General features: G+C 53.8%; 1 protein-coding gene across 1 annotated transcript; it reads right to left on the bottom strand.

Annotated features, from left to right (window-relative positions):
• Positions 1-3,770: 3,770 nt before the first annotated feature.
• On the bottom strand, positions 3,771-20,233 carry RUSC2 (RUN and SH3 domain containing 2). Its single transcript, XM_009492039.2, has 11 exons — positions 18,262-20,233; positions 15,060-15,848; positions 14,329-14,529; positions 12,900-13,043; positions 11,740-11,816; positions 9,692-9,866; positions 8,667-8,772; positions 7,609-7,655; positions 5,113-6,091; positions 4,268-4,441; positions 3,771-3,951 (listed from the first exon to the last, which is right to left on the bottom strand). The coding sequence occupies exons 1-11, from the start codon at positions 20,231-20,233 to the stop codon at positions 3,771-3,773; spliced, it is 4,845 nt and encodes a 1,614-aa protein (XP_009490314.2).
• Positions 20,234-22,209: the final 1,976 nt, after the last annotated feature.

Here is a 22,209-nt window from a genome sequence, read left to right as displayed (position 1 = left end):
CAGATGCTCTGCTCTCCCAGTGTTCACCCCCAGAGCCCAGCACTTCTTTGCTAAGACCTACTCTGAGATCTGCAAGGAGGCCAGGAGCAACTTTGCCAAGCAGCAGCCGAGAGCTGCCCGCCTGCAAGGAGCAGGATTGAAGGACGTGGACGCTGCTCCAGGACCCCACACAGGTGACATGAGATGGGCAGGACTAAGCACATGTCTCGCTGCTGGTCCAGAGCTGTCCCCAGCCTCACTCTGTGCCTCAGCACATGGGAGGTGGGCACTGGTGCTGGGGCTGGCAACTGCTCTGCCCTGTGCCTGCGGAGGGCAGAGGGACGTGGGGCTGGCCCTGGCAGGCAGCCTGGCACCAGGAGGCTGGGAAGGGACTAGATGGTGCAGTCACCAGGGACCTGCACTCTTTGCTAGTGAAGGGTTGCTGTGTTTGGGTTCAGGGAAGCAGCCAGGATGTGTCATGCACACAGCATGACTGTCTTACCGGCTCCCATCTACTCTGCAGGTGCTCACAAGGCTGTGGGCCAGCACTTGCCCCTCTCTCCGTTGCCACCCACACCACACAGCACCCATCTTTCTGCCGCCATGTCCCAGCCAAACGGGTGCCAAGGGACGCTGAGCTCCCTGTGTCAGGGGCTGGCTGAGCTGCCCTCCCCAGACCAGGGTCAGCTCCAGGATGCAGCAGCAGCACCCGGTGGCTCCTCTCCCTGCTCAGCCTGCCCCTGGCAGTACGCATGTCCCCATGTCCCCATCAGGATCCTGCAGCTGACCCTCTGAGGGCCAGGACACCAACAGGGCCACCCAGCCACAGCAGCAGTGCTGGCAGCCACTGCCCCATACGCATTGCTGCATGCCTTCCAGCCACAGCCTTCACCGGCTTCATGCTCGGTGCCCAGTTCTGGATCGGGACAGGCTATCTGATAATCACCAACAGACCCGCCTTGAGTTTAGGCAGATGACCCGGAAGAAGACTTCAGCAGCTGCAAACCCTGTAGCAGCAACGCCAAATCCAGCCTCTGACACCCTAACCACCCTGCTGTGCCTCCCCTGCATCCGAGGCTGTCCTGGCAGGAAGCACCCAGCGAGCAGCTCGGTGTCAGTGCCAGCAGTACAGGCAGCTGGAAATCCCCTCTCCTTCCCTGGGGATGTTTGCCAGCACACAGTTCCCTTCCCCATTTGGGCCAGCGCGTGCACATGGGGAGGACAGCCCCCTCTGAGAGGCTGATTAAAGCAGCCCATGTGCACACCCTGGCTGCCCTGTACCTCTCCAAGGTGGGACAGGGGCTTACACTGCTTCATTTCTGGATTTTTTTCAGCTGTTTTGACTCACTCTACCACTGCAGACCGTTTGTCCGCATGGTTGCAACAAACTCTAGCATGGTGTCCTTGCAGCAAAGCCTGGAGCCTCAAGCAGAGATTTTCCCTTCTCCTGGGAGCTACTGAGCCCTTCCTTGTGAGTGACCTGCAGCCACTGAGTCTCATAGAATCATAGAATCGTTTAGGTTGGAAAAGACCTTTAAGATCATCCAGTCCAACCATTAACCTAACATGACCAAGTCCACCACTAAACCAATTAAGGATAGAGTAATAATTTCATGTTTCCTGGCTTGGTGGCTGGATTACGAAAGTAGAAACTAGGAATCATTAAGGTTGGAAAGGATCTGTAAGATCATCAGTCCAACCATCAGCCCAACACCACCATGCCCACTAAACCATGTCCCAAAGTGCCACGTCTACCCGTTTTTTGAACACTTGCAGGGATGGTGACTCCACCACCTCTCTGGGCAGCTTGTTCCAATGCTTGACTACACTTTCCGTGAAGAAGTTTTTCCTAATATCTAATCTAAACCTCCCCTGGTGCAGCTTGAGCCCAGGTTGTCCCAGGCTTTGGGTCTCAGCCCCACAACCTGTCCTTCACCGCCTCCTTCCTGCGTGGCTCAGGTCTTCCTCCTGCTGCCTGCAGGTTGCAAGTTCCAGTTTGGCCGCACCTACAGACACCCTCCTGACAACACCTGGACCACCCTGGGGAAGCAGATGCTAGACTGAAATGGGGTGAACTCCTGTCTGAAACCTGCTTGGTCCCCCGCCAGCATGCACAAGAAATAAAGACAAGGAATGTTGAACAACACTGCCTCCCTGAGACATACCATCATCTGATGATGTGATGTAGCCCCCCCAGCCTGAACTGACAGATCTGATAGCTGGGAGCAATCTATCTCCTTCTGAAGGTCTGGTGGTGTCTGCGGTAGAGGCAGGACGAAACCTGCAGTGCAGTGTCCCAGCACAGGTAACCCTCAGACTCTTCGCAGGGACGGGCTGAAATCACAAGGCTGCATAGCAGGGAGCTCGATCAGCACCTTTTTTATTAATATGCATCATAAATAAAGAAATAAATAAAGGCAAGACACCTTGTTCTAACAGGGAAATACAAATTAAATATGTTGCAATGTCCGCTAAGCGATGTACAAGCAGGAAGTAACTTTGCAAGACCAGGACCCCTTGCCATGGGGAAGCCAGCCCAGGCATGATGCTGCGAGCAGCATCAACCTGGCCAAGGCACCAAATACTGGCATGGCCTTTCATTAACATTGTTCCCCACCTGACAGGCAGGTGAAGATCCCCACCCCAGTGGGCGGCATGAACATGGCAAGGAAGAGCTTGACTGTCATTGCCTCTACTGAGGACCCCAGGACACTCAGCAGCCCCGTGTGCTTGTGCACAACACTTGTCCCCCCCCACCCCACAGCACTGCTCAGCAAGACCAGAAACCCTATGCCAAGGGGAGCACCACCCTCCCCTCCCCAGCTCCCTGGCTCTCTCTGGGAGCACCCCCCGATCTACCTGCTGGGAGCACTGCCCCCAACTCCAAAGAGCATCCCTAGCCCAGTCAGGGACCCTGCCCTCATCCCCTCCCCTCCAACCACCCTCCACTGAGCATCCCACAGCTTCCCAGGTACTGGCTCCCTGTTCAGTGTGGAGGGCACAGGGCCACCCCTCAAAGCACCCATCTCTGCACAGGGTGGCACTACCCATCCCGGACCTACGTAACAATGAACATCCATGTGCCTTCCTCATGACCCCACGCATCCCTTTGCTCCGCACACACACACGTACCCTGCTCCCCCTCCCCTGGCCGTGGCCCGGCACAGCCCCAGCCCTGCAGGGCGGCAGTGCCAAGCCACTTAGCCCGGTACAACCCACCAGGCACCACTATAACACGTTAGGACAGGGCTGCTCCAGCGTGGGGGAACCTACCTTGCAGCCCCCCGTTAAGCTGCAATGCAACCCATCAGCCCCGCCTTGCAGAGACCTTGCCAACGCAAGGCTGATGACACCAGGGATGCTGAAGGCTGCAGACTGCACTGCCACCCCCGGGGAGGGGACGGCCAGCATCCTGCACCCTCCAGCGTGAAACTGAGCCAGGTAGTGCTGCTCTGGCAGGAACTGCCTGGGTTCCTGCTATGTACGAGTCCATGGCCTACAGGTGCTGGAGATGGTGTAGGGTGGAGGGGGCTCAGGCAGTCCCCGGTGTGGCTGCATGCACGGCGATGCCTGGAAATACGAGGTGCAGCTCGCAGAAGACCCTAGGGGCCTACTTGGCCTTTGGCAGCTGCACGAGGAGGAGCAAGAAGGAACCACCTACAGTTACTGTATTCTGTAATGGCAAAAAAGGTAAGAAACTAGCAAGAAGCTGTGTCTGTTCCTCTGGCAGGGTGGGCTTCCCCAGAAGAGCCTCAGCAGCCCACGGTACTGTACTTGGCCGTCCAGCCACATCAATAGTCCTCGTCCTCCGGGTGGGTGACGTACATGATGGGCACCAGTCCCTTCTCAGAGCCGAGGCTGCACTGCAGCCAGTCACCATCCACCTTGGAGATGACCTGCAGGATGTCTCCCTTGTTGAAGCTCAGCTGTCCTGGCTCGGTGGCAATGTGATGGCAAAGAGCTTTCACCTCACTGCAGGCAGAGGGAGGGGAGGAAGGGTTAGCCAGCCACAGGACACTCAGCCCGCTGAAGCCCAGGGACCACCATGGGCACAGAGGAGTGACGAAAACACCCCCTGCCTCCCCACCCAGCCAGGCTCCCAGCTTCCCCCCATCTCCCCCTCACTTGTAGATTGTAGAATTGCGGCAGATCTGCTGCATCACTGCCCCAAACCATCCCCTGGTCCTCGAATACAAAGGGGGCCAGGCGAACTGCAACAGGCAGAGCTGTGCCAACCCCAACCTACCACATCCCAGCGTCTGCAGGATGGCCACACGGTGCCACTCACCAGGGAGGGTGGGGAGACAACCCCCGGGCCGGCCGCCCCGCCAGGGGCACTTCAGCTTGCTCTGGCTGGGGGGGCTCCGGCTCAGGGGCCGCTTCTCGCCACATGCTTGCCCCGACCGTCTGGGCCACCAGCTGGAACACGGACTTGTCCAAGCTCAGCCAGCCGGAAGGCAACCTGCAAGAGGGAGAAAGAAGCAGCTAGTGGCAGGGAAGTGTAGCTGGGGGCAAGGAGCAGCTGCTCTCATGGCAAGGTCATGCCTTAGAGGTCTGGCTCCGTGAACAAAGTGCACTGCGGTCCCCAGGCTGTCTCCTGGCGGGGAGGGCTCAGCATCCTCCAGACACACCATGGCCTAGGCTGGGAAGGACATCTCCAGTGGCCATAGAAGCAGTAAGGGTATAGATGGAGAGGCAGTGCAGGGAGGTCTCGGCTACGTGAGGCAACTTCATGCCTCCTCCTCACCTGTTGTGCACAGCAGCGATGGCTCCATGTTCTGTTCTCAATACGTGTTTTTGGGAGGGATGAGGTGATGATGGTGGCCACGCAACAGGGGCTCTCCCCCTGCAGAGGGGACTTAGGAGCCAAGGCAGAGGTAGAGCTCAGGCAGAAGAGGAAAGCCCGTGAGGTGGACTGAGCAAGGGTAGGAGCCAAGTGGTGTGGGAGGAATTAAGGCAGGACAGCAGGCTGGCAGGGCTGGGCAGGGGTGACAGACCTCTGCGCTCACACACTGCCTCTGGTCTACCACCGTGGTGTAGCCCAGTGGCTGGCTATTGGCCTGACCTACGCCTGCACTGCTGCAACCCCAGGTTCACCAACCCTCCCCAGCACCAAACCATCCCTGCCCTTACCTGTTAGGCTGCTTGGGCTCTTTTTGCACCTTCCTGGACCCAAACAAATGTCCCCACTTGATGGGCTGGCTGTCCTCTGATGCACTGGTGCTGTTCTCCTCTTGGGGGGCTGCTGCTGCTGCTCCCACTCTTTGCTGAGTCCCGGTCTCCTTCTCCTTGCTGCGCTTCAGCTCTGTAAGCACCGAGTCTGGGGGGCTGCCCATCCAGAACGGCCAGCTCCGTTCCTTCACCTCTTCGCTGACCGGTACCTGCTGGGGCTTTTCCAAGGGCTCTTCCACAGCTTCGGGACTTGGCTTGCTGGCAGCCTTGGGCTTCTCCTCCAAGGTGCCCTCAGCAATGGGGCAAGCCTCTGCACCCTCCACCACCCCTTCACGGGGGGGTGGTGCCTTGTGGGTCTCCGCTGACTTGGGCACAGTATTCAAAGCTGCCGGCTTCTTCTCATAGCGGATGAACTTCGAGCCTTCAGCTGAGCCCTCAATGTAAATCTGAGAGCTCTGCATGAGCTGGTACCACCAGCCTGCCTGCTTGTCCTTCTTCCCTTCCCACGTGCTCACTCGCATCTTCCTCCGCTCTTCCTCCCTGTCACCATCTCCGCAGGAGGCCCCCACCCCCTTGACCCTCTCACTTGCAGCTTGCTGAGGGCTGTGGCCTGGTGAGATGTCACCATCTCTGGTACCTACTTTGCATGCTTCAGGGGCAGTGCTGCAGCCGTCGGGATCCTCACTGCTGCCCCGCGTCCGCATCAGCTGCAGGGTGGAGTGTGCGGAAAGCAGCAGGTCCTGCTTCACACGCAGCAGCTCCTTTTGCTGCTGTTGCTCTTTGCCCATCTGCATCAGGTGGTGCTCGAAAAGGAGGTCTAGGTTGAAGGGCAGCAGGGAGAGAGGCTGGAGCAGGAGCAGGAGCTCCTCGAAAAGAGGCTGGCATACGCTGTGAGACAGGCACAAGAAGCCCACTGGCTGGTAGTGTGCCAGGATGATATCTGTAAGGCAAGAGACATCAATTAGAAGAGATGCCCTTGCCTCCTTTGCCAAGCCACCAAGAAGCTGCTGAAGCTATGGGGAAAGGAGCTGGACACTAGTTTTTGGTCACAGCTGTGGCTGCAGTGTGAGGCTCAGCACTGGGTCAGGGAGCACCAGATGCTCTGGGCAAAATGTCCCAGGTCCTGCTTCCAGCTGTGCCTGCAGCCAGGACCTGCCTGTCAGACTATCCACCAGGATGACCGCTGCCACAAAATACCACGGGAGTAGGGTGCGAATAAAGAACATCAAAGGGTTGGCACATGTTAAAATTCTCTTCCCCAGCTCCTGGAGATGAACAAGGAGCTGCAGATCTGGCCATTACCAGTCCACTGCAGAAAGAGTTGTTGGGGACAGCTGAATACAGTCTTTCCAGGGACCTGGCTGGGCTGAACTGCGGATCCTAACAGAGAATGGACTAGCATTTATACCTGCAGCATTCATCCTTCACATCACTTGGCCACATCCGCAGTGCCTGCCCAGCACCTTTGTTGTCAGGTCTCACTCCCAGAGAGAGAGTTGGGAACAGGATTTGTGCCCGTTTGGCCCCAGTGAGATAACAAACTTACACCACAGACAGGACTTGCACATTATCTCCAAACCCTTTGCCTAGCCTTCATCATCCTAACAGCCCTAGCTATTGCTCACACTTCCAGCTCTTAATGATGGCTTGAAACAGATGGTCATCCTGCTCCAGAAAACCAGGATGCTTTCTCTTGCCATGCTGCTCAGCACAAAGGCTCGCCTCTCTGCTCCAGAGAGAAGTGCTGTCTGCACACACAGACCTGGGAAATGTCTGCTGTCAGCCCCCAAACCTGCCAGAAGATACTGGGCTGGACTTCTTGCAGTGCATGGGGCCCTGGGCTGGGCACAGGCTGAGCCAGCAGCCCTCCCAGGGGATCCAGCAGGTCGAGGGTGTCTGTCTGACTGTGCACTTAGCACTTAGTCATGCTGCTTCTAGGCATCAGGCAGCTTGGCTGTGCTGCTGGGTTATCTGCATGCTCTAGAAACATTTCTGGTTGAAAAAAAAAATACATCCAGTAAAATCTGCTCTTTGTTTGCCAGGAGGTTTTTCTTTCCATTTTCCACACCTGAAGGGTTTCAGATAAGTGCGCACATCTCCAGCCGTACAAAGCTCTCAGGCACTGGGGAGGGAACACAGAAATTTGGGAAGGCTTAGATCTGGTCTCCTGCGGGTAGACTGAGGGATCTGCATTGGAGGCGACAGCCTTGGGTACTAGCTGCAGCTGGGAAGGACATGGCTGGCCAGGCTCAGGTGGAGGGAGCTGCATGGAGCTTCGAGTTCCACCTGGTGCTTCCCTGGCACATTAGGGCTGTGTGTAGTCTAGTCCTTCAGCTCAGGGAAGAAGGGAGCAGCCTAGCCTGAGAGATCAACAACAGAAACGCATGCCCCCCACCCCGTGCTCTACATTGTGCAGAATTTGGCCCCCACTGCAGCCCACAGCCCGCAGGCTCTTACCTTCATGGTTGTAGAGGTGGTTGAACCAGAACTCCAAGGACCGGATACTGCGTGAAGGGAAAACAAGCAGGGAAAGAAAGAGTGAAAATCATTTCACCCCCTTCACACTTGCTGTTCTACAAAAAGAAGTGTGGCTGGAAAAAGGCATTTACGCAGCATGAACTTGTGAACCTCAAGACCTAGTGAAAGGATGGTGTCTCATTCCCATCAGCATACACTGACCACAGCCACCCAGCCTGTCATGGCACCATCCAGTTTGCTTTACATGAGGCATTGTGCATCTGTAACCCCTAAAAACCACGATTCCAGCAATTTTCCTCACCATTTAGCAACTATGTCCTCGGCAGAGCTTAGCTTTCCCGAGAAGGGCTCACTGGAAGAGGCAAATCATCTATAAATATAAGACCACTGCTGCAGGCTTGGCCCAAAGTATGCTGGTATCCTGTGTCAGCAGGGGAGAGCTGGGCCACCCTGGGCAGGGAGAGCACTGCAGAGCTTGCTCCTGCTTGTAGGAGTCCCCCAACATTTGAAGATCTTGGGGACTGTCTTGCTACTGCCAGAGCTCTTGCTGACCAGCAAAGAGACATTGCTGCCTTCTTTTTAACACTGAGTGCAGTGTTCACACTCCTTATCCAACCTGGAAGGGCCAGCCTGGACCAGGGCAATTTCTCCTTCAGAACCTCATACACTGTGATTCACTGCAGCTCCTGGAAGCAGTGATTTAAGCCGGGATTTCCAGCAGTAATTCATGCATATGTTATGTCTAACCCTGCATGAACCCTGACAGACACCTAATGTTTTGGGGCTAAAACAAGATAACAATGTTCTTCAGTGGGCTACAGCCACCTCTTCTCAGTCCTGGCCTGGTAGGGTAGGTTTTGATCCTTCTGGAGTTCTCTGAGGCTCACAGCTTCTTCCTTCCCTCACCTACAGCTGGGGAGAGGCTTCCCAGGTTTCTTAAGTCTTTTCATTGCAACTGTGCCTGCCTGCAGTCAAGGACCAGCACCTGCTGCCAGCCCTGGATAGTGACATGCAGCCAGCCCAGGGAGCCTGCTTACTTGAGGAGGCCAAAGATGAATGCGTTGAACCTCATGGTGTGGTTGGTGAGCTCCGTGTACTGGCTGATCTTGCTATAGAGGCTGTGCAGCAACTTGGTAGAGGGGCCTATGGAGAAAAGCAAAATGTTGAGATTAGTTATGGTCAGCAAAGCCAAAACGTCACAACGGAAAGGAGCATCAGGGCAAAGACAAACATTGGCTAGGTGCTTTTTGTGTGCATTGGCCCTCCACCAAACACCAAGATGAGCTCACTCCATCCCAACACTTAGACTCCACAAGGGAGATGGGTTGTGGTCTGTCCCAGACTGCCACTCCAAAACTTTAGGAGAGTTTCAATACTGCAAGGACCTGCCTGCCACACTTCAAGGACAATCACAGCCCTTGGCTCAAAATCAGCAGGTAAACAGAATATTGTGGTGGGTGGTTATAATTTGGGGTGTCCGCAATCACAAAGATAACCGCAGAGTGGAGATTTGCCACAAACAGGCTAGAAGGCTTCCCAGCCCTAGGTGTAAGCTAGATGATGATTCATGATGCAGAAATCAGTATGGCCCTGCCATCTGTAACCTCAGAAAGAAATTCTCCTGGATGGTAGCCACTGCCACAATCCAGGGTGCAGACTGCTATGTGGGCATGCTTGAGCCAAGTGAGCTGTGTGTGCAAATTTTCTTACAGACCAGGAGAGAACACAGCTCTGCCTTATAAAGTAGCTGTGCAGGGTTAAAGACTCTGGAAACCTAGAGGGGGAAAAGGCATTCTTTTGGGTTTTTTTTTTCTTTTTTTCATTGCTAGGGCCTGTTATAGGAGAATTTGGAAATTTCAGGAGAAATGACAATAAATATTTGGGCAGAATAGAACAGTGGCTCTCCTGTCTTGCAAAATAAGGTCAACATGCACCCTGTTCCATGCAGGGAGATGGGATTTATTCTGCATCCCCATCCTTATAGTCAGCCTTCCCCAGCAAACTCCCAGCCACAACACGGGAGTACTGCAGATCAATGGGCATTGCTGCGCACCCTCCTTACCTAGCTGCGTGGATGCCTCCACCACGCTCCAGGGGATGTTCCTCCTCTGGCCAATGATCATGTCCAGGACGTAAGCCTTGAGCCCATCACTCAGAATGTCCCGGACAGCAGGGCACAGGTATTTCAGGATGAGATGCCCCACATTGGGGCTCACGGAGCTGTTCCCAAGTTTGGCCTAAGGGAGAACAGGCATCAGGGAGAGGGTTGGTAACCGCTCTACAAGGTACAGATGCATATGAACAGTGCAGCCTCACTTGCCTACTACAGACACCCAGCAGGCAATATCCAGGCTACAGTGATGTTCAGCAGCTCCGTGAACAGGCAGGCTCTTCCCCTTCACCCCTGCAGCCTCCCACACCAGTTCTGGGTTGCTCACTGCAAGGTCTGCCCCAGACTGGGATCAAGGCAACAGCTTGGGAAGAGAATATCCCAGTCACAAGGGATGCCTGGTTCTCCCTACAGGTATAACAAGGCTGTCCTCCTGGAGGAAGAAAAGAGTAGGGGATTTTTCTGCTGCTGTAGATTTTCTTGTTGCTATTTCTGAAGCAGGAGGCAGCAAGCCACATAGGAACTAACAGCACCAAGGGGTTAAGGAACATTTAACTCAGTGACATGCTGAGCTATAATTCCTAGGGATTACTATAAATAAACAGGGTGAGGGAAAAATGGATGCACAGAGCTCAGGTTGAGGTGAGGAAGCACATAAGAGCCCAGCATCAGCAGAGCAGTGACATAATCTGCTGCATATAGACCTTGAGCTGAGGGGTCGACCCAAAGGGGTCAGCCCCAGGCCTTGCAATGTCATGTTGGTGGTCCCAGGCAGTTGTGTTCAGGGCACAGATTTTACTAGCTGGGCTGGAATTATACTGGCCAGTTGGCACGGGTCCACAAAGGCCCTGAACTGAGACTGAACTTCTGGGTCAGACATAATCCCGCCAGATCCATTGAGCGTGGGAGCATCAGGGATGGGCGCTGCCTTTTGACAGGTGAATGCTCAGCCTGTGGCACACTGACGTATAATGAAACCCAAGGTCAAAACCACAGCACTGTCTGGCAAGTAAAGTAATGGGGGAATGTTGCTATTATTCCCCAAACCAACACTGCAAGAATAAGAAATTCACAGTGAAGCCTTAAAAAGCTGTGGGAATCCCAACAGCTCTGGTTACACTGCACAGCAATCTCCACATCAGCAACAATTGTAATTAGGGGTAAATTACTCTGGGCTCTGAGATAAGATTGAATGGGCTTGGAATCTGTCCCAGTCAGGTTTCTCCTTGGGGACAGCACTCCAGGGCAGTTGTTATGTCCAAATAGTGCCACACTGCTGCCCCAGAGTCCCCTGACTGAAGCAGAGCATTCAGCTTTGAGAGGAGACACCACAAACACGCTGAGTGTCACAGGACTGTAAACACTGGCTGGTACAAACAGAAGCAAGCTTGCTCTGCTTCTCTGTTATTCCAGAAATGGGAGATTAGGGGAGCACAGGCCAAGGACAGCCAGCCCCATGGGCAACCTAGATGCACACTGAAGCTAGTGGGTTCATGGCAAGGGCTATAGGGGAAGCCCACCTGCCCCAGATGGGCAATGACTGATGCACTTTTTTATCATTACGGAGCCCTGTAACACATCGTCTTTTATAAAGAGCCATGAGTAACTACATAAGAGAGTCAAACCAGAGCAAACATATATAATACTTGCCCTTAATACTTTTTGCAGCCTACAACTACTTTCAACTCAGAGACTACCTAAGCTGGACATTATTCCTATGTGTTTAGTAGACTTCAATGAATTTCCCTTCCCAGTGTTTTTCTGATCTTCCCTTAAATCCATGTACTCTTTTAGCACCCCCAGCACCATGCAGCAAGATTTGTCACAGACTTACTATCTGCTGCATGGCATACCATCGCCTTTGTTTGGTTTGTCCTTGGTACTGCTGCCTTCATTGGATACACTATAGTTTTTGACTGGAAGAGAATGGATAGGCAATCTTTCTCCATCCTCTCCATGCCATGCATGATGTTGAAAGCCATACTGAAAGCAAGACATACCTTCACCCCTGGATCCCTGCTGGTTCCAAAGTGAGCCACAATCAGGTCAACAGCAGTGTTGATTGCCTTCACCAGACCTAGAGGGAAAGAACAAGTCAGAGAGCTGCCTGAGGGTCTTCTAGGACAGACCCTGACCAAACACTTCATGAAGAAGCCCATGTCAGCGCATGCACCCTCCCTGCCAAAAACATGCAGAGTCCTCCCTAACTCCTCACCAAATCTGTCCCTGCTCGTTCCAACACTCATGTATCAGCCTGACAGTAGGACAACCTTTAGAATTGGCTGAAGCATAAGACACCCTGTCAATGTTCCCAAGTGACATGGAACATCACCTCCCCGCACCATCCCTTGAGGGAGCAGAGATGGGGTCTGAGGCAAGGAAAGTCTTGCTGCTTTGATCCTACAGGGTGGCAAGGCAGAAGCCATGCATTTGGCAAGCTATGTAATGGCTTTCAGTAACAAGCCAGTGGTGGGTAATCTGGCATCTGCATCAGTACGATGCAAGAAGAGAAGTGGTATAGAGGGGAAGGCTGCCATCTGGTAATCACTAACACATAGCTGGTAAAGGCATGGGAACCTTTCTGCACATCTCTTGCCTCTGACATGATACCGAGGCAGCTGTCAACAACCCAGTCCACAAGCCTACCTCTAGCATGGATCTCATCACAGCCATATCTTGTCCTGCTTTGGAATCCTTTCTCCCACCCTTTTACATAAACACTTTACCATGTAGGACCCAACAGACCTTTTACCTAAATTACAAAATCTCAGGCTAGCACATCTGCAACATTGCACGGATTCACAGGTCTGCCCCTGTATACTGAGACAGGGGTGGCAGCATGTCCTGCCTTAGGGTCATACTCCTGTGCCTGCCTGCTCTCTCTGCCCTTTCTTGTGGACTTAAGATCCTTTGTAACCGTACTTCCTGGGGCAAGCAGCTGAAACATACTCCGTGGTGCATTGATTGGTGCAGGGAACATAAGAACCTGCCATGGAAACAGCCATCAGTCCGGGGGGACATGTAGTTATGATGCTACAGTAGAGAAGGGCAGTGAAAGAAACCATTACCTCTACAGAGATGACATGAGACAGGGAACAGCACTGTTCGCCTTATGCTGTGCTATGCCACACTCTCATCCACAAGAGATGCACGGACTCACCCTTCTTCTGCAGCAAGTCGATGGAGATGGACTCTGTGTTGCCATCTGGGGAGAGGCAGAACTCAGCAGGGGGTTTCTCTGCTAGTGAGAAGTAGTCAGGGAAGAAGTCAGTGTAGGTAAGCTGGAGTTGCCTCATAGACTGTCCTGCAGGGCCAAGACAGAGGGGAGAAGGATCAGCCCCAAGTCCTTATATCAAAGCCTCTCCCACATTGTTTGCTTTTCCCAGATGCAGCCTGCACCAGCAGGAGTCTTCACACCAACCGGTCCAAGACTGGGACAGCAAGGCTACAGGCTTGTTACTCTCCCAGCAATGGTTTGCAATGTGAGCCTGTACAGTTCAACTCCACAGTCCACCCAACACCAGGCCTGCGGGCACTGGAAGATGCTGTGGAAGGTTCACTCTCATGGGCTGGTGCTAAGGGAAACCTCGCTGCACCAGACTTTCAGGGCTGCTACGCGGATAGCCCCAGCAAGTGGGGCCAAAAGTAGAGCACAGAGAGAACTCCTACTTGTCACACACAGGCATGCACAGGCAACAAACTACATGTCTTCTGCCTGTCCCCAGGAATGGTCTCTGTTTTCAAGGGGTGACTTCTGCAGGAGCTCTCTCGTGCTCGATTTCCATCTGGTTGATTCACCAGCTCTGTTACACAAGGCACCTTTCCATGAAGGACAGATGGAGAAACTGTTTGGGTTGGCAGAGTGAGGTGTAGAGCTTTGGGGAATTCCCTCCATGACTTGGGGCTGGCCTCAAGAATGCTCTCCCTCCCACAGACAGACCCCTCTGCTCCTCCTGGAGGACTCTCAAAGGTTCAGCCAAAAGCAGCCTGGCCCTCTCAGCCCTTCCTGCACAAGTTTTGGAGGACAGGGAAGACCTTAAGGGCAGAGCATGGAGAAGACAGAGCCCCATGGAGCCCTATAGTGTTGCCAGCTGCACTATGAAAGCTACAGCCCAGCACCTAGCATGCTGCCAGGGTTGGGGCAGATGGGCAGACACTGTGGGGCACAGACATGAGATCTTCAAGGACTACAGCTCCTGAACTAGACATGAACTACAAGCTGGACACAGCCCAGGAGCACTTGCTAAGGTCTGAGCAGGCTCTGGGGCCATTCACTTTGCCCTTCAATCCAGCCCAGAGTCAGACCTGACTGCTTTCAGCTTGTGAAGAAGAAGGGAGGCTCCACATAGATTGCACCCATCAGTGAGGCAATTTTCACCTTCCTCTTGTACCCCTTGGCCCCACCGTGAGCAGATGCATTGTCCGTCCTTCTCAGAGCAGGCAGAGCAGTGATGAGGCCAGGCTGAACCTAAGCCCCAAGGGATATTGAACCTGAGCCCCAAGGGATACTGAACCTGAGCCCCAATACTGAACCTGAGCCCCAAGGCCACCTCCCAAGAACCGCCCCCCAGCAGAAAGGTGTTGCGCACCGTTCAGCTTGCAGTGGAAATGGCTGGCGTTGAGAGTGCCAGGGAGCTCAAAGATGGGGTTTCCCCGGTTCAGCCGAGGCTCTTGCTGCCTCCTGTCTAGGCTGCCTGCTAAGCCAGGCAGCCCCGAAATGCGGTCCAGACCCAGGGGGTTCCTCCGCCTGTACTCCCGCCACTTCAGCGCTTGGGGGGAGAGGTGGTTCGCTAGGACGCCGCAGGCAGTGAGCACCGGATGGGAGGACACGAGCAGACAGGAGGACATGGAGGGGAAATGGGGAGAGAGAAGATGAGAAAGAGGAAGGACACAGAAAAAGAGACAGCACATTAGTTAAAAGCCCAGCAGTGTTTCAGGACGTTAGCACACATACATGGACAGAGGCGGAGGCCACAGCCTGGCAGAGCAGGGCAGGAGCCTGGGTGGCCTCATGGCTGCGGGTACAGAGGGAGCAGGCTTTGGGTGCAAGCAACTGGCGTGGGGTGCTGTAAGATCAGCAGCCCCATGCTGCCCTCTCTCCGGAGACACAGTGTAGGAGTCGGGAGTGGTGGGACATGCTCTTAGCACAGGACTTCCTTTTGCAGGCAGAGTGATGATAGGGGCTGCTGGGTGCTGCAGCACCCAGATGTGATTTTGCCCTGGGCTGTGGCTCTAAGACGGTGGTACTATAGGGAGCAGCCATAGCCGTAGGGAGCTGGAGATGTTCCAGACTAGCATGTCCTGACGGATGAGTACCTACCATTGAGGGGCCGTACCCCCATGCTGCTCAGGGGACCAGAGCTGCTGGTCTCACTGCCACTTCTCCAGTGGGGATCTGCATGGCCTCCCACTCTGCTCATGGGCACACCGCCCACTGAGAGGGGTGGGAGAGACCCACTGTGGAGTCGGTACTCGGAGAGCGGTGGGCTTGGCTCCAGCGGTCCCTCCTTCTTGGGAACTGGCTTTGGATTCTCCTTTTGCCTCAGGGCATCAGCTTTGGTGGCTTGGGAGGGCTGCATGGCACTGACAGTGGGGGAAGACCTTGTGGAAAGCAGGCTGGCTGAGATGGGGCAGGACCTGCTCCTGGGGGGCTGGCTCTCTCCACCCCTCTCCGTTGTGGGTGAGGAAGAGGAGTCCACACTTTGAAAGAAAGGCACGTTGCATCGCACAGGAGAGTAACTCCCCAGGGGGGACGGCCGGGTTGTCTCGGGGGCAGGCTTCTTAATGCAGCCGTCATTGCGGGAGGCAGCTCCATCTGCTGAGCGCTGGGTCAGGAGCGTGCTGTGGGTTTGGCTCCCTGCTGTTGCTGACTGCTCTGCCGAGGTTGCCAAGGCTGAGGGCTGGGAATTCGAGCAGGCCTGCTGGCTGGCAGGCCGGTTGCTGGACAAACTGTAGAGCTGGGAAAGGCTGGAGGCAAAATGGCTGTGCAGAGCACGGGCCTTGGGTGGCTTGCTGAAATGGTGCTGGAAAACAAAGGGCTGGATGGGCAGAGTCGTGGGACGCTGGTCCTTGCTGTAGCGTACCACAGGCTTACTGTCTGTGCCACCACCTTTGGGGAGAGAAAGGGGGACAGAGCATGAGGATGGGCAGAGGGACAGTCATCATCAGCCCAGCAGATCGCAGGCAAAAGGGAATGTGCTCTCAGCTGTGGGAAGCAGAGGATGAGCTACAGGCCAGTGACACATGCAGTGGTACAAGTCTGAACCAGTTACACACATGAGCTGGCAGGGTAAAGACATGTTGCCCCAAATGCAGAGCTTCCGGCTGTTGACAGTTATCTGGATGGGTAGGGCACTGCACTGAGGGCTTCTCTCTCCTGGTAGGGTCGCCAGCTTCCCATCTCTTCCCCATCCCCTGCACCCAGGACAGCACAAGTCATGGCCCCAAGCGCCTGCCCTCGACTTGCCTCTGCCCAGGCAGTACCACAAAGACATGGCCCAATGCACTGGGATACAGCAAGATTTATTATCCCAAAGGACTGTCCCCTCCCACATGTGCTGAGAACTCACCCCACCGAGGACAAGCATTACAAGCCATAGCACTGCAGCTCTGCATCCCACATCACACTCAGTGCTGCCGGAAAGGCTGCTTGCTTTCCCTTCTCCCTCCCTCCTCTTTCTCCTATAACTGTTCTCCTACTGAGCACACAGCTTTCTTTCTCCTCCACCTCGTACCAGATCCAAGCAGGACCTTCCTGACCAGATCAGAACCACAGCAGAATTAGGAGAGCTTCCAACCCTGGAAAAAGGCAGGTCTGCTCCATCAAATGACTGACAGGGGTGTCCTAAGGGAGCGTGCTGGGCTGATCTCCCACGGGTGCCTGCAGCTCCTGGTGGTGCCACAATATCCTGAGGGACGCAGCTGAAGTGTGACATGCTGTGCACACAGTGCACAACACAGACAGCACTGGGTGCACACATGGGGCTGACTGGGATCCCTGATCACCAGCCACGCTGCATCCCAGTGCAGTGTTGCACCTTCTGCCTTGTGTCCCCGACGACTCCTCCAGCCTACAACAAATCCTGGGACAAAGGACCCGTCCCAAGCAGAGCCCTGGTGTTACCTGCTGCCTGTAGGGTGTTCCAGGCCTCTCTCCCTACAGCTGGCCTTTAGTAGGGCTTGCTTTCCCTCTAGTCCCTTCTCAGACCCTCCAGGCTTGCATGCTGCTCTCAGCTGGTGTGAGGCAGCTCTGCCTCTATCTCCAGCCACAGGCAGGAGCTCTCCGCACAGTGCTAATGCCTGCCTTGCTGTCACAGTGCAGAGGAAGGAGCCGCAGCAGGCGGTGCAGAAACTGCTGGGATATCTTGTCTTGAGAGCTCCTGTCTGCCCCCTCCTCCCCAAGCAGCTCTTGCTCCTTCCAAGCACTCCCTCTGCAAACCAAGAGGGCTGCTGCCTTCCCTGCCATCCCACAGTGAGTGCACGTTCAAGGCTCAAAAACCGAACAGGACAATACACAGAAGTCTTGCTCCAAAGGCCAAAATCTCTTCCGCACCTGCCACAGCAATGACTTGACACATTCTTCCTCTCTCCTGCCAGAAATCTTCAGGGCATTAAATGGAGACAGTCTGGTGCGTGGCATGTTAGGGTCTACCTACTACAGCAGTCTGGTCAGAGCACCATTTTAGACAGGCTTTTACCTGTGAAGCAGGTACAAGAACTGTCCAGGGCAGAGACAGAGGTCTCCTGCCATGCTGGAGAAATGGCCATACCTCTGACGAGGCTATCACATGGCTTTCTCACCAGAACGTGTAAAGGCAATATCAAGGTGGAAAGCAACTCATATATCATAGGCTTCCTGCAGAGGGAGCTGGGACAATTACCCTCCAGAGAAACCTTTGCTGCAATGCAATGCACTGTGGCGGATATAGCCAGAATATTCCAGCAGAGACACGCGGCTCCTCTAATCTCTGCAGGATTCATGCTGTAAGTCCCAGCAGAGACTGTGTGAGCTTCCTGACCCTGCACTGAGAGGAGACTGCTGGTTATGCCTCCTCCCTCTCCACCTCTGCTCCATGTAGCTCCAAAGAAGAAAGGCTAAAAACTCCTCAATGGTTCCCTTCCCTTCGTCTGCTGGGAACATGACTCTGCTGAACATCTGCAGATCTCTATCTTAGGAGCTAAAGACAGGCGACTCTCATGGACTGGGGGAGTACAACGCCCTGGAAGGGAGACAATCCTCCAAGCTGCACAGACCCTAAGTGCTAATGCCATGTCCTCCCTTACACAATAGGAGAGGTTTGCACAAAACCTCAAGAAGCTTTATAAATACAAGGACAGACCAAGCACTGATCTGGGTCTGAAATAAGCACAGCAGGGCTTCATCTCAGGGAGTGGCAGACCAGGAAACAAACTGCACAGGCACTGGCCTCCCATCACCATGCCAGTTCCCCTGCTGCTCCCCTCATGTCCCACAGAGCAGCCTTTCTTTTTACTTCTCCATTCTGCCTAGTTTGTCTCCTCACCATCTGCTCGGGCTCTAACATCTCTTTGTCCATGGCCACTGGCAGAGCCACCTGAGAAGCTGGCATCTGCCTCCATCAGCAGGGAGAGAGAGGCTTGCTCACCTGCCCCATGCCCAGTGGGGACCTTCTCACTGGAGACCGAGTCTTTGGTGGAACACAAAGCTTGGCTATCCCCAAAAGCATGATTTAAACAGAAGCCCTCACAGCTCCGGTTCAGGCCATGGACGAAGGGCATGGGTGGAAGACTCTGGCTGCGGCGAGCTCTTTCTTCAAGGAAGGCTGGGCAATCCCGCTGTGTCTCGGGGACAGGGGAGAACTCCAAGGAGGAATCACCACTGGACCGGAGTGGTGGGGAGGTGCCATTCTTTTTCCTGCCTTTAGCCAGTTCAGCAAAAGATGTCACTCGCTTCGGGGGGGAACTCTGGATGGGTATTGCTGGACTTTCACTCAGCTTGACTGGACAGCTCACCATGCGCTCTAAAGAGCCCAGCCTGCTGCTGGGACTCCTGTCCAGGTTCTGATCATAGCTCCTGGAGCGCTGCCGGCTTGTGTTGAGGTTAGGTGGTGACACATTCACATAGACCTGACCCTCAATCACGTTCTGGGTGGCTTCTCCCTTTGCCTCCTCTTCACTGCACTCCACATTGCTTTCTTCTTGTCTCAGGTTAGGCCTTCTAAACAGATAGTATTCAGTGGGCTGGGCTGGGCTACCTTTGGTATGGTCTTCCGAGCAGCTAGTTATGGAAGATCCTGCTGGGCTGGGGGATGACTGGGAAGACAAGTCACATGTGACTAACTTATAATAATTCTGAGTAGCCACAACGAGCCGTGCTTGGCTCTGGAAGCAGGCAGTGAGGTCTGAGCTCTCCGAAGTGCAAGGCTCACAGTGGAGGTGGTAGGAGTTGCAGTTAGCATCAAGGACAGGTGAGGAGGAGTGTTGACACCCACACACCTTCCCTGAACTCTCTGGCTGATGCGACTCACAAGACATCTTGGATTCTGTGGGTGATGAATGCAAATCCAGGTAAAAAGCTCCTGTGTCTGAGTGACTGCAGAAGGAAGAGTCACAGGACAGGTTGGCTGAATTCAGGTTAGATCGAGAATGGCCATTCATTTTGTTGTAGAGAGCACTGAAGTTCACCAGCACCCCATCAGAGCTGTTGCAGGAAGAGTCACTGATGTAGCCCATCTGTTGGTCAATCACTTCAGACTGACCTGATGAACTGTAGCAGCGACAGTGGTGGAGCTCCGAGCTGGAACAGCTGCACGTCCGGCTGTGCAGGGCATGCTGATTCCTCAGTGATTCACCCGTGTTCTGGTTCCACTCGTGGTCACCACCATCAAAGGAGAAGCTGGAGGAGCTGCCACGATGGCAGCTGCATTCATCCAGATCCATGCGTTCTGAGGCCTGGTGGCACCGGTTTGCGTTGTTCCTCTTCTGGACATCATCACTGCTGATTTTATCCTCTTGCCCATCTACCACACCGGACCGGCTGGCCATGTTCCAGGATTTCACAATGTTGTTGGAGTCATGGAGGTGGAAAGGGGGCAATGCCAGCTCGTGCAGATGAAAGGGAGGTTTGCCAGTGACAAGTGAGTTGTGAAGGTGGAAAGATTTTTGACCCAAGTCATCCCCAAAGATGCTGAGGTCTTCACCCTCACTCAGCAGGAAAGGGTTGTGTCGCTTACTGACACTAGGGACAATCAAATCCCTTGCTTTGCCTTCTTTGTTGTCTGAGGCCTCTGCTGAGGTTTCAGAGGTCTGGAGAAAGCTGCTGTACACCAAGGAGTCAGTCTGTGAGAGGTCTCTGTCTGGAAGGGCAGAGGTCCGTGTAACGCTGAGCTCTGGCTGGCAGAAGGGGTTGGTCCTTTTGCTCACGGAGCAGCACTGTCTGTCAGGGACCTGGCAATGCACCAGGGGAATGTGATGGACAATCAGCGTCTCACCAGTCAGTTTGGGTGGACTATCCATGGTGAGGAATGCTCTTCAGGACATCAGTTAAGCTGGTGCTACCCATGGACAGGTAGGGCTGCACATGAGAAGCAGGGAGGACACTTCTCATGGGGGAATTCAGATACCTGGAGAGAGACAAAAACATAAAGGAAGTCACCTCTCAGGAAAGGCAGTGACTATTTAAAGTATCCTTAGTTTGACTGAAGACTTCATGTGCTGACAAGGACAAGGTCCTGAGCTGTCCTTCTTCAGGGAAAGCATCACAATGTAAGACAAACATGTCCCCACCCTTGCAGGCTCCTGGGACAACACTTGTGCTTCCAAGTGACCCCTCTCAAACTTATCTGAAGTGAGCTAATGATTTCACTCAAGTAGCCAAAGGGCTGCACAGGCTTTGGGCCAAATGAAGACCTCACTGTGGATGGCACTGTACACTCACAGAAAAACATGCAGACAGCACAAGGTCTGAAATGAAGTGCTGTACTCTGATGAGAGCAGTCCATCTTCACACACTGGATTCAATACCTTTGCCTGCCTTTAGGTACCTTGAATTTTCCTTTAAGAACCCAATACTGAATGGCACTGCCAGACCTTGCAACGTTAGAGGGATGCAAGTCCAGGCTGAGACTGGAAAGCAGGAACAGACTGGAACAGGAAAGCAGCAACAACCATTCTTCTCCAAAATCCAGGAACCCCCAAGAGGTCCTGAGCTCTTCTAATGGTGCCAGGGGAGCATGCCCAAGTATGCAACTAGTTATGCATACAAGGGCCTCTCATGTGAAAAGGAGCAGATGGGGAGCCAGTGAGACCATGGGGAGTCACTGGTGATGGTTAAATAGGTCCCATAGAGCACATTGCCTTCTGCTGACCTTTTGCTGATGGTTAAGCTTGAGCTCAAACTGGTTCCTCTTGTGGTCCAGGGTGCCCAGTTCACAGCTCTCTAACGCTCTGCCACATTATCTGTGGCACTTATCTGCTTATCTTATTACCTGCTGCACTTCACAACAGTATGACTGCCACAGCCCACAGTCCCAGGAGCCATACAGGCAGGGCACTAAGAGCCCCACTCCCTCAGTGTTCAGTAAAAAGCACATTGTCATAAAGCTAAAGGAAGATGTTCACCAGCATTTGATACAGGAGAGCAGAGAACATATTAATTCCTCCTTCCCCATCTAACTCAGAGGTTCAGTCTGCAATTACCTCCAGGACAGTCTAGAGGGGTTTTCCCTCTTGCCTTCACTTCTTACATCAGAGACGCCAGCGCAGAGAAGTGCACGGGAGGGCAGCTAAGGCAGCAAGGAGAGGGAGAAACCACAAAAGACAACAGTGATCCAGGACGATCCTGAGGGATTAAAAAAATGACCTAGTGCTCTCATAGATCCATCACTTGTTCTGAAAACCCTGTGCCAAACACCCTTGGTCAGCAATCCACATCCCATATCTCATCCAGGCATCCTCAGTGCTCACAGCACCCTGACAACACATACTGTGATCCTCCTCTGGACTCCAGGACCCTGGGCCTGCTGCCACCACTGACCTTCAGACTCCAGAAAGTGGCATTCACAATATCTGCCTTTGCCTACCTTACCCCAGCACTAGTGGCTATAGGATGATAATGGATTTGGAGCAGAGCTGCAAAGGCACATGGGAGCCCAGGAGGGAAATTGAGAAATGTAGGATAACTGAAGTTAGAACAACAGTGTAAGCAATAAGACAGCTCCACAGAAAGATCAGGAACTTCAGTTCTTTCAGCTCTGTGGTGTAAGAATAGTAATTAAAAGATGCTAAAAAAAAAAGATCAAAAGAAGTACTTTCCTCCCACACATAGTAGTGCTTCTCACAAACACAGGGTGATGCTGGGAGGAAAAAAATACAAAGATGGAAATGGACCTAGTGTTTACAGTAAACACCCAATGATGTAAAAGTTAATGCTAACACCAGTGTCAGCGAACAGACAAGCCTTCTGGTAGACTCTACCAGACATCATCATGAGA

This window comes from Pelecanus crispus, chromosome Z (assembly GCF_030463565.1).
Source record: "Pelecanus crispus isolate bPelCri1 chromosome Z, bPelCri1.pri, whole genome shotgun sequence".
NCBI classification, from domain to species: Eukaryota; Metazoa; Chordata; class Aves; order Pelecaniformes; family Pelecanidae; genus Pelecanus; species Pelecanus crispus.
This window is presented reverse-complemented; position numbering and strand designations above follow the sequence as displayed.